We start from the raw sequence: 12,963 nt of genomic DNA, 5'->3' as shown, positions 1-12,963 counted from the left end.
GTGAGGATCTCTGAATGATCCAATGTTGACCTAAATGACTAATGATGATAAATAGAATCCACCTGTGTGTAATCAAGTCTCCGTATAAATGCACCTGCACTGTGATAGTCTCAGAGGTCCGTTTAAAGCGCAGAGAGCATCATGAAGAACAAGGAACACACCAGGCAGGTCCGAGATACTGTTGTGGAGAAGTTTAAAGCCGGATTTGGATACAAAAAGATTTCCCAAACTTTAAACATCCCAAGGAGCACTGTGCAAGCGATAATATTGAAATGGAAGGAGTATCAGACCACTGCAAATCTACCAAGACCTGGCCGTCCCTCTAAACTTTCAGCTCATACAAGGAGAAGACTGATCAGAGATGCAGCCAAGAGGCCCATGATCACTCTGGATGAACTGCAGAGATCTACAGCTGAGGTGGGAGACTCTGTCCATAGGACAACAATCAGTCGTATACTGCACAAATCTGGCCTTTATGGAAGAGTGGCAAGAAGAAAGCCATTTCTTAAAGATATCCATAAAAAGTGTCGTTTACAGTTTGCCACAAGCCACCTGGGAGACACACCAAACATGTGGAAGAAGGTGCTCTGGTCAGATGAAACCAAAATCGAACTTTTTGGCAACAATGCAAAACGTGTATGTTTGGCGTAAAAGCAACACAGCTCATCACCCTGAACACACCATCCCCACTGTCAAACATGGTGGTGGCAGCATCATGGTTTGGGCCTGCTTTTCTTCAGCAGGGACAGGGAAGATGGTTAAAATTGATGGGAAGATGGATGGAGCCAAAAACAGGACCATTCTGGAAGAAAACCTGATGGAGTCTGCAAAAGACCTGAGACTGGGACGGAGATTTGTCTTCCAACAAGACAATGATCCAAAACATAAAGCAAAATCTACAATGGAATGGTTCACAAATAAACATATCCAGGTGTTGGAATGGCCAAGTCAAAGTCCAGACCTGAATCCAATCGAGAATCTGTGGAAAGAACTGAAAACTCGAGCTGTTTTGCAAGGAGGAATGGGCAAAAATTTCAGTCTCTCGATGTGCAAAACTGATAGAGACATACCCCAAGCGACTTACAGCTGTAATCGCAGCAAAAGGTGGCGCTACAAAGTATTAACTTAAGGGGGCTGAATAATTTTGCACGCCCAATTTTTCAGTTTTTTATTTGTTAAAAAAGTTTGAAATATCCAATAAATTTCGTTCTACTTCATGATTGTGTCCCACTTGTTGTTGATTCTTCACAAAAAATTACAGTTTCATATCTTTATGTTTGAAGCCTGAAATGTGGCAAAAGGTCGCAAAGTTCAAGGGGGCCGAATACTTTCGCAAGGCACTGTATATATATATATATATATATATATATATATATATAAAATCTATCTTTTACATTTAGTCATTAAAGGCTGGGCCCGGGTGCAGTTGTATCCCTTGCACCCCCCACCCAACACTAGCCGTTTGACATTACATCATGCTGTAAATCAAATGCAACCTATTGACACCACTTAAATAATACTAGCTCAACATGATTCTATACTTTAACTATACTGCATTGCCATTCATTAATTCTAGTGGTAGCACAGCATTGTCGACTATTCAGTTAGTTTCTTTAGGACTGAAGTGCAGTTGTGGTTTACCTTAACTATTCAACACTGTTAAATGAGTAGTCGTTCTAACCCTGCTTCATTCATCATCACCTTTTCAAAATGTGATGATCATACATTATTTAGTAGGTAGTGTTAACGCAGGAATAGTCAACTCCGGCTATAACTTGCAGCAGTAGGTACATTACAGGGTCATCACCAGCAAGTTAATGATACTATAGATCAGGAAGCAGAGTTAAAATATATATATTTGTTTATGTGCTTGATGAATATTCCATGCATGTAGACACACTTGATCATCTGTTAATGGATGTCATAGTGTCAGTAAAACAATTTAATTATTTTTGAATAGTGTATTCTAATATATATTAACCATGTGCTTGGGATGCCTGTTGGAGATCACATAAAACAGTCCTTTATCTTTGTTTGACAGCACTGAGGGCAGCAAACCATTTTTGCTGTTTGTATTGTACCAGCTATGAACCTTAAAGAAAGAAAGCTTTATTTGCATTTATATTTAATCAACAAGTGTTCTAACTAATTGTGGGTAAAAATGTATTTTTGTGTTTGGATTCCCCCATTTGTTTGTCTGCATTTTGTATTATGTTTGGTCTTAAAATCGAAGACTGGCAATAACATTCTGACAAATGGGCTTTTTGAGGGAATAGGTAACATTAGATTTGTTTTTTACTTTTGAAAATGAGACACTATAAACACTTGCTGTGAAAGTGCTTTTTTTGTCCTCCATTTTCTTTCTGAAAAATCAGCATGGTAAAGTCTCTTTTGAGTCTATAGCTCAATACTTAAGTGCTACAGCAGTGACTCATCAATTATACAGCCATTGCTTATCAAAGTTCAACATTGAAGCAATAAAAAATCATACTGTTAATAGCCCATAATAGGCATACATAATCCTGATTATGTATGAGATTGTCATTAATGTTCCCATTGGGGCAAATCATTTATATGTACCCTGAATATCAGAAGTCTTAAATGTTAATTCTGAAAACTGCTATGATTCCACTCCCAGACTATTTATCCCATGTTAGGATGTGAACTCCATTACGGCAAGAAAAAAAGCATGTTTTTTAGAACTACCTAGACAAGAAGACATGTATTATAAAACCATTTTCATGTGTTTCAATAGTTTGAAATCGGCACACTGCCAGTGAAAAGTACCTTATACAGGTATTGTATAGTAAAAGCATATGAAAACTAGTAAAGCAGCAAGCTATGGTATAGCATATTTAAAATCATGCTTAACTATGGTAAATGTATAGTATAACCATGGGGGGGGAAAAGGAGGGGAAAACTGCAAAACATGTCTGCAAATTTATAAGGGAAATATAGTGAAAGGGATATATGTAAGCAATAAGACACGACAGGGTGTTGGTTGTGCTAGAATAACCGCACGTCCAGGGGTGTAGTAAGGCACGAGGCCGTAGGCCCCTGGAAGTGAGGTTATTCTAGCACAACCAACACCCTGGAGTGTCTTATTGCACTTATAAAATGGGTTACTAGTTTTTAGAAATAAAGATATACTCCTAAGGACATACTCCTAAAGGGAATAAAAAAATGTATACCACAAACGATCATTCAGTATTGTGTTTATACCACAAGTATATATTTAAAATAAATAGCACTAAAATGTGTACTTTTTCTATTAAGTCAATTAATTCAGGATTATTTTACTTGGCAGATCCTTACTTTCATTGTCAACAGACTGCTTCGACACAGATTAATTTCGACCCCTGTTTATGGCCTCTTCTCAACCGTCTTTTAATAGAACCTTGAGCTCAGTCTGTCAATTTTCCATCCTCTCTGTTTCCTACCGTTACTGGTTTTAATGAAGCAGCTACAGGCTCCTCAGATAAGCCAGACGTAGTCAGATCGGTATCTGGCATTTCTTGACTAAACTCTATTGTTTCCTTCTGTTACTGGTATTAATGAAAGGATAAGTCAGATGCAGGCAGATAGACAACTGGCATTTCTTGACTGAACTCGTGAACTCGGAAACCGGAGTCCAAATCAGAACAACAATAGAAATTAGAAATGATTTCAGACATTTTAAAGTTGTTGTGAAACACGTATAGTTGGCATTATTGTTTGAACTATCGACACGCAGCTCCGTCCTGAATTCAGCAGCACACCACTAATTTGGAATGTAAACAAAGACACATTCAAAACTAGTCCCTGTAAGCGTGTTATACACTCATGTTATCCCACTCGAGTGAGATAACAAAAATATATCCCACGCTAGAAGTGAAATATACTGTATACAATCTTTAATAGACATTTAGCTTTTTAGTTTATATTTTAATTTCCTTCACTTTATTAAGACAGGTTTAAAAAAAATTGGTTACACCAGATCGTTATTGAACTGTTTACTTCTGTATAGTAATGTAAAAGGTATTGTACAATAAACTGTATTTTATGGTACTATATTGCATTACATTAACCATTATCCTGATTTACATATCTCTAGGTATTGTCCATTACTGATTTAAAAATGTTACCACCACTGCCAAAATAAAATATGTTACTGATCATTCTTGTTTCTATTGTTTCTAACACGATCGGGAGTTGTTGCCAAAGGCCAGCACTAAACCTGGATCAACAACACTGCACTTTTGTTCTCACTAAAGAACTGTATTCACCACGAGCACTAGAGCACGCACTGTGGACTGGTGTTTATGTTACGTGTGAGTGAACTGAAACTGGGTTATTACTTCGGGGCAAACTTGCGGATTATAAATAAGCAATACACACTGCTGTATTGCTGCATTAACATTGTTGTTGTTTACTGATGTTAGCCATCAGGTATTGGATTATACAATTAATCATTCATTGCACCTGGATTATCATTGTTTGTATGATTATTGAGCACCTGCACACTGTTAACCACTTTGCCACAGGACACAATAAATACATACAGTTACAAGGATGAGGCATAGTTCATTTCTGAATCCTGCTCTATTAATTAGCAGCCTGAAGTCACAACACTCACAACACCATTGACTCTCCTCAAGGTATAAAGTTATGAATATTAACACCTTATACTTTATATTATGTATGTTGATGTTCCCACATGGCTAGCTTGTAGCAGTGGCGTAATACTATTACATGACAATTGTGTAACTGTGTATTTTATATTGTTTTAAAATATTACTTTATGTATAGTTACTGACTGTACATTATATAACAGATGGATATGCCCAGCTTGCTTAGGAATTACTGTGGATTGCTTAATTGATTAACACGGGAAAAAAAAACATGAGAATGCAGTCAAGTAATAGTATGCCAATACTCATTCTCAGATACATTAAGACAATTGTTTGTCTGTTAGTTTGCTAAATTTGTCAAGCTGATATTCAGTATTATAAACTGTAGGCTAAAGAAAGTGCTGTTCTGGAACAGGTTTTTGAGAGTGAAAGGTGTTAAAGCCAGCCCTGCCACAGGATATACTCCAAATAGTATTTTTAAGCAACAGCAATGTCTAGCTGTCCCCCCCGATCCATGTTCAGAACAAGAGCTATCCCCATTCCCCTGGTGAGATGAACAACACATGAATATTTATGAGTTTCTCATTCACACATGTAGCATTGCAACATTCTTGCTGCTCATGTACCATTCATCTCTGCCTTATTGAAGTTCTTTTACTATATTCCTGGCTGTATTTTATTTAAACAAAAAGATATTCCTTGTATGACATTTTAATGATTCAGTCTCTCTTTCATAGATCTGTGTAAATCCACTCAAGTCTGAACCTCATTTTATGGTTCTTCTGCCTTCTGACATCATCTGTTCTGCATTTTATTAAGGCAGTTCAGGCACGCTTTATTTTAATGGATACTTTTTATAATATAAAAATGTGTTAAGTAGTATTTAACTGGCTGTTAATCAACACTTCACTCCATTGTTGAATGATGTTCCAAATATACTAGCAACCATTACTGTACTTACATAATTGGAGGCAAGATCAGGATGTAAGTAGTCAATTCCTGCAAGAAAGGAATAATTGTTCAAGGACCACAAGAGTAGTTAAAGGCTTAAACATATTTGCACAAACACCTTTATACGCTAACAAAAGTTGATTTAGAGACCAGGCTGGCTGTGGTCTCCATGGTGATGCGAATAAGACTTAAGGCCCTCTGCTTAACTCCCTAGAATTCTCCAGATGGCTGGTGTCCCAATTTGTTTTTGAAGCAATAATATACTAACATGTGTGCACATTGGTAAACACCCTCAAGAGCAGTCTTTTGTTTTAGTGAGATTGCTGGTTAGAGAGAGGAAAGGAGAGCAGACCAGAACTGTAATATCAGCTTTAATAACATCCAGCTAAAACACCCCAATAACTGAATCTTGTTTAAAGGACTTCAAAATGAACTATATTAACCTGGATTGCCACTGAAGGAAGGAACAGTTAACAACTGTTGAATTAATTATGGACTGCCTTGTCGTGTTGCACATCTCAATGTCAAGAGGATTGCTCATTGAACAAAGGCCTGAAAGGAGGCAATGCCCAAAGCTGTCACCCTATGGATCAGCTCTGTGAAATGTAAAGAGGTGTACTATATGTCTAGATGTTGTTTCTTTAACAAAATGGGAGATTTCTATTCTAATACTTACTGGCTCATATTTACTCGCACAGTTATCCTGCATGCATATACTGTACATATTTGTTTATTGATTTAAGAGTATTGCTGTTTCCTATCGAAATGACACATTATAGACAATTGATGAATGTATTTTCCATGTAATCAATATTTACACTAAAGAGATATCTGAATATTATTGATTTGAACTTACCGATTTCTGCTAATTTTGTATTAATCATCTTTTCTACTTTTGTAGAAACTATTGTGATTTACTGCTCAATTGTTAGTCTTTGCAATCTTCAAATAGTAAGGATGAAATGTATTCCAAAGTGCTAATTAAATTAAACCATTCATTAACTGTATTCTTAATTTGGACATTGTAATGTAATTTCTTCCTACAGTGTATAATATCAACATTCAGGTATATTTAACATGCATATTTGGATATTTATTTACTAATAAACATCTGTTAACTCGGGTGCCTAACACTGGAAATTCATTTTAGAAATTTGAGCAGGAATTCGAAGGTAGTTCTAAACCTTCGAAGGTTCATCAGGCGGCATTCACACCCAGTATGTTTTTATATTTTTCGCTGTTAACAGAAACCATTTGACAGTGTGTGAATACTATAAATCACATATTAAATGCATAGCACTAAAACAAAAGTTGTTGTATTAAATCCACTACCAAAACATTATACCTACTAGCAACTCTATATGGTGCTGCTGCTATGTATTTGAGCAGGGTATATTATGCCAAAGCACGGGGGGTGGGTTAGCTGTATGCAGGAATGTCATTTTTAAAAAGCCGGTTTACACACGGATTGATTTTAAATTTGATTCACAGTTGGTGCTGAGACATTCCAGCGGGCATCTACCATCTATTGGAGCCCACTAGAGCTGGAAGCTGACTGGCTGACGATACTGAATCATTTCAGTAGTGTGGAGTAGTGGTTAGGGCTCTGGACTCTTTACCTAGATTGCTCCAGTAAAAACCCAACTGTATAAATGGGTAATTTGTATTTAAAAAATAAAGTAATTGTATGTAAAAAATAATGTGATATCTTGTAACAATTGTAAGTCGCCCTGGATAAAGGCGTCTGCTAAGAAATAAATAATAATAATTTTCTAAAATTCTGTATTTTTATAATAGTTTTTAAAGGTTAGCAGTATTGATGAGCAGGGATCCTAGTTTTCCACAATAAAAAAAAATTAAATTCTCCAATTTAAAAAAAAAAAAAAAAAGAGAATAATCTGCGTTGTGTTTTTTGCCCCGCCCCAAGTGTAAAACTAAAAAATCTGCATTTTTCCATGTTCTCAAAGAAAATCCGCGTTTTTTCCGTGTTATTCCGCAGCAAACGGATTCCAGGCTCCGTGTTGATGAGTAACCTTTACTTACCATCATCCATGATTGCTATGGTCACACCTTTTCCAGTAAAGCCCAATTCCCAAGCTTCAGCCACATTCAGATCAAGTCCTGGGGTCCCATCTGCTTGACCAGTATTTATCTAAATTTGCCAAACAATATGGGAGCGGTTTATGATGAGAAGAGACTGAGCTTGTTTATTACAAATGACAATTTGAAGGGCAGTCAAGTCAAGAATGTAAATGTCACCCAGTTGTCCTGACTTAACAGCAGCTGGAGAGCACTTAATTACAAGCTTAATAAATGCATCCAAGTCCTAGCTGCATGTGGATAAGAGTTGAAGGGCTGGTGAATTGTATTTGCAGGGCAGCCATTTCAATGGAAATAATCATTTAATACTATACTGACAGCATGCTATAGAAAACAATTGTAAACATGTGTTCATATATAACATAAAAATAGTGATACCAATGATCGTCAATGGTAATGCAATGATTCTGAATAGAGGAACAGGGTGGCTATGGTATCGGGAATTAGTACAATAGCATTCTAGTAGTAAAATGTTCACATTTCGACATACCAAAGCTATCTCAAAGGTATGAACAAGTACAGACTGGCTATTTTAGTACCAGACAATTGGCTACCCTATCATGGTGTTTTGACAATATCATTAACTATAATATGTATCTTTACATTTTTCATATTGTTGTAACATATTGTTGTCTTTTTGAAATCCATGTATGTAAGCAATCCATGTATGTAAGCAATTCGAATAGTTCATGTATTAAAATCAAACAAAAATAAACAAGTGAAAGTATAACAGTATACTGTCTGCAGTGTTTTTAAATGTAATATATTCAATCTAATCTCTTTTGTTTGTATTAACTATCTAATGGGTTTTAATGAACTATTACCAATCTGGCTGAAATACTTGTACCCTACCTTACCTAAATAATGTGCTAGCAACACGTGATCAACGCACGATCTGCCATTCTCTTCATTCAAAATCACCTTTTCTTTGACGATCTGTCATTAGTTAGTGTGAATCGGGTGTATTTCTCAATACTTATGTATATTGGGCAAGGCTGCATGAATAATCCATTTAAAACCACTTACAAGATACCACTGTTTGGTAAACAATGGGTCATTCATCTTAACGTCAATTTCATTAATATCTCTGTAGCCTCTCTTCTTTCTGCCAAACCCTTCTTGTTGCAATACATTCTTCACCTGAAATAAAAAAAATATTAATTAATGGGTTTACTGGAACTACATGTATCTACCAAAACAAAAAACTATTCTTTATTATTGAAGAAAACTTGAAAGATGGATAAAATAAAATCTTACATAATTACCCCAAACAAAAGGACTGAGTAATTTCACCGTAGAAAAGACATACAGCAAACACGGCACGCATTTGCAAGTGACCTAAACCTACTCTGTTATTTAGCCCAATGAACATTTTGGAGGATTTTATTGAGCTGTTGTTATGATGTTGTGAAAGAATAGCGTCATTGGAAAGGCTGTTTCCATCAGGCAGAGAGACTCAGACACAAGAAGCTGCAGGTTTAAGCGCTAATGCGCATATCTATTACAAAAACTAGATAAACAAAACACACAAACAAACAAAATGGCACAGTGGCCAAAATACATGGTTTAAACAAAACACATGAAAAAATACTGTACCTATACCCTTCAATTTGCACTGCACAGCACAGCACCTCTAACCTTCTCACTGACATTAACTCTGATACCCTTTTTATACACCTGTGGCTGGAGCCTAATTAATCATTAATCATTCCATTATGGCCCCAGCCACATTCCCGGGTGTTCTGGCAGGGAGGAATTTAACCCCCTCCCTGCCAACCTCATATTACCCATTGTGGCAAAGTGGTTAAGTGGATACCGATGCAGGAGTGATGCAGTGCGTGATTAAACAGACAAGAGAGTTATAATCCGGTTGGAAAAGGGATTTTTATTATATCCAGATCTGGTGACCAAATAATAGGACTCCGGCAATACATAATGATGTGTATTGCACGGAGTAAATAACAACGGGTTGAAGTCCCAAACAATAAACACAAAATATCCACCCCACAATAATACTAACACGGTCACCAGTCCTGGGTGCGTGCAGTAGTGCTCCTGGTGGGTGATACAGTTTATTAGTGACAGTAGTGCAGTGCTGTTCCGGCTTTGTGCTGGCCCTTGGCGATAGTTCCGGAATCATGTGAGCTGTCTAGTAATTTATAAACAAACTAAACACTCACGATACTGTTATTTCTCACGGGATCTCTCACAGTCCTTCCAGGTTCAAAACACAAACCAAAGCAAAGGAACAGATTGCATTTCTCCGTCCTCTTTTATGCTGTCACACATGACCCCTTGGTAAACGAGTGCAACCGCCCCTCCAATCTGCGGCTGCCACGTCATTTCCCTTCCGGGTCAATGCGTTACTGCAACGGAGTCCCGCCCCCTTTCTAGCTGGCCGACTTCCCTTGAACCCTGGCAAAGAACTGTTAGGCCAGCCCTTCCAGGGAACTCTGTTCTTGCTGCTCAGCACCCTCACAGGTCAGGAGGGAGATTTACTACCAAGAATCATTGTATTTGTCACACCCATACATTACACTGGCAGGGCTTCCGCCCTTCCACAGATGTCAATAAGTATATAGAGATCTGTAGTAAAATAAAAAATTTAAAAAAAAAAACTTTTTAAATCTAATGTCAGAATCAATGTATACTCTTTACTACAAAGTAGGAACAATGAATATATATTTTAGTGCTAAAAAGTATGATCTTTTCAATATTTGTCAGCACTTAGCAAGCAGAATGTTTGAATATTGCCATTAAATACAAATAGTGTTAAAATAGTTAATTGCGATAATTTGAAGAGTTGATACTGTTTATTAAATAAACTATTCTGTACACACTATCTTTCAAAACTTCAAAAGTCTCTTCTTCGGGTATTAACAGAAATTTAAAGTTATAGATGTTAAATTTGATCTTGAAGGGTCTTGAATGCTTGTGTTTGTATGTAACGGTTAATCAAATAGACATTTAATAATTGCTACAAAAATCTTATGGAATGTACAATTATTGATTAAAGAAAATAGATCATTAAGGCAGTATGCTGGCTCCCAGAGGTTAAGTGGTTTTGTGGAACGTTAAGTGGAAACAGTGTAAGAACAATTTCCTTACATAATACAGTACATAATACATAATAGATATATACATTTCGCTCAGATTACCACATTAGCTCACTCCAATGTACTGTATATTAGAATTCTTGGAACTATACATGCTATGTTTTTCAATACGCACCATCAGAAATGCTTCATTAAATTCAGTGAAACCATTATGGCAATTCTTAACACCAACTAATAGAGTACTAAATGGAAAATGTGTATTTTGTGACTTGGCTCGATAATTTGTAAAGGATTTGAAAAGCATGCATTCTTGTTATAATTAGAATCTTGTTGAAACATTGTATGAATAGTGACATCAAAAGCTAATGGTCTTTACATTGAAAAATACTTTTTTTTTCTATTTTCAGCATCTAAATGTTCAGTATTCAAGGCATTATTTAGCCTAAGCAATGAACTGAAGAGAACTGAAGTGAAAAGCTAAAATAGACTGACATGCTAATTTAGCAGCCTGGACAAAGATACTTATCCAAGGAAATATAAATGGGAAGATAATTAAAATTATTAACATGTTTTATTATTTATACAATGGGGGTGGATTAAATGTGCACCTGCATCACAATGCCATCTTAATTTGTTACTTGGCTGCCAGTTTGAAAATAATTTAGCGGTTAGTCTATATAATTAGACCCAGTCTTTGTGACTAGTTCAAATCTTACAAACATTGCAAGATTTTGTAAAATGAGAGGAGACATATTCAATGCCACATTCTGCTAAAGTATCTATAACAGCTTTAATTCAATGACATGACAAGTTAGACTTCTCGAGCAGGGATAAAATTGACAAGACAATTAATTAGGAAGATGGGATTTTCATCTTTCTTTAAATATTACAATCAATTAAGAAATGTAACTGCTGTTTCATTTTTCAAAAGCCAGTATTTTAAAGATGGCTTTGTATAATTTGTTCTTTCATTGAAACTGAACTACAGTATATAATAAAAGAAGACTGATTCGTGTCTAAAACATTAGTGTTTTCATCTCTTTTTTACACACACACACTCCACCTTGTGTGCTAACATTTCTGCCAACATTTGTTTTTCTGGCAAATGGCACTTCAAAGACAGTCCCACACAAGACTTTTCTGGGAACATTCACAGGGCTCAATACAACCTGCTGCTCTTTGCTCTTCGTCTCTGCTTTTATACCATTTGATAAATGTATTTGATGTCCTTTTATTTTACATTTAAATAAACATAAGATCTTGTAAAAAGACAGGAGGTTATGCTACCTATCTATGCACATTTTGAAGTATGTTTCCCCTTGTAGAGGACCTCTAGTCTCTGGTAAGGTAAGGTAGTGCAAGATGTTTATAGCAGTTTTGAAGACTAATGACTAATGCCAGCCGATCCTGGAGCTCAGCACCAGGGTTGTTGAATCCAGTTATCACCTGAGCTCATCAACCCCCTCCACATACAACTCAGAGTGGATCATACAAGTCAAAATAAGCTAATAAGAAAATCTCAGACCATAGAATTTGTGTTTTGTATTTTCAAATACTATTTATTTTAACAAAAGCTCTTCCAAATATGAAGTAACTACTTTAGCTTAGAATTTGTATCTTCTGGTGCAGGTGAATTCATCACAAACTTCTTGAGTTGTGCTCAATTTGCAAATTAGATTTATGATTTACAAACATGTTTACCCCTTAATTTTGGTCAAGGACCAGAAATGTTGTTTGTCCAATGACATTATTGCAATTCCTCTGCAGTGCACTAGCTGGCCAACCTACATGCCTGTAATGGAGATACATTTATTCATGAATGAAACGTAGGTTGGTCTGGCTGCTGTCTTTACCCACCCATGTAAATATCAACTTTAACACTGTCATGAAAGAGGAGTTACACTGAAGTGGAGTTAGAGGCCAGATGCATGAAAAGAAACACAATATTAAATTGGTGCTGCAGGATTTCATACAGTAATTGTTATACACTGGCGTAGATTATGAATAGACCCTGTTTTGTTGTAGGCATAGACGGTTGAAAAATGTAACTGCAGCAACATGCTATGCTGTATGTGCCATTTTTTTCTGATATCTCTATCACATTGATGCTGCAGGATCTGATAATACAAATACTTCAGCTTTTGATTTTAGTTTAGGTTTGAGGTTTATGTGGCCTTGTGGCAATGTGCCCCGCCCCTGTGTGCATTTGTGTGTTATATGTTGTATGTTGCGTGCGTGTGTTAATG

At 36.3% G+C, this 12,963-nt stretch overlaps 1 protein-coding gene across 1 annotated transcript in view; it reads right to left on the bottom strand.

The window, feature by feature from the left end:
* LOC117403276 (neuroendocrine convertase 2) overlaps positions 1 to 12,963 on the bottom strand; it is a 60,317-nt gene that overhangs the window by 34,930 nt on the left and 12,424 nt on the right. Inside the window, exons 3-5 of the mRNA XM_034005306.3 lie at positions 8,688 to 8,801; positions 7,605 to 7,713; positions 5,572 to 5,609 (exon numbers count right to left, since the gene is read on the bottom strand). Of these exons, the coding sequence (XP_033861197.1) occupies positions 5,572 to 5,609; positions 7,605 to 7,713; positions 8,688 to 8,801 (261 nt within the window). The remainder of the gene's footprint in view (positions 1 to 5,571; positions 5,610 to 7,604; positions 7,714 to 8,687; positions 8,802 to 12,963) is intronic.

This window comes from Acipenser ruthenus, chromosome 5 (genome assembly GCF_902713425.1).
Source record: "Acipenser ruthenus chromosome 5, fAciRut3.2 maternal haplotype, whole genome shotgun sequence".
NCBI lineage: Eukaryota > Metazoa > Chordata > Actinopteri > Acipenseriformes > Acipenseridae > Acipenser > Acipenser ruthenus.
The sequence above is the reverse complement of the archived record's forward strand: the minus strand, read 5'-3'. Positions and strand labels throughout refer to the sequence as shown.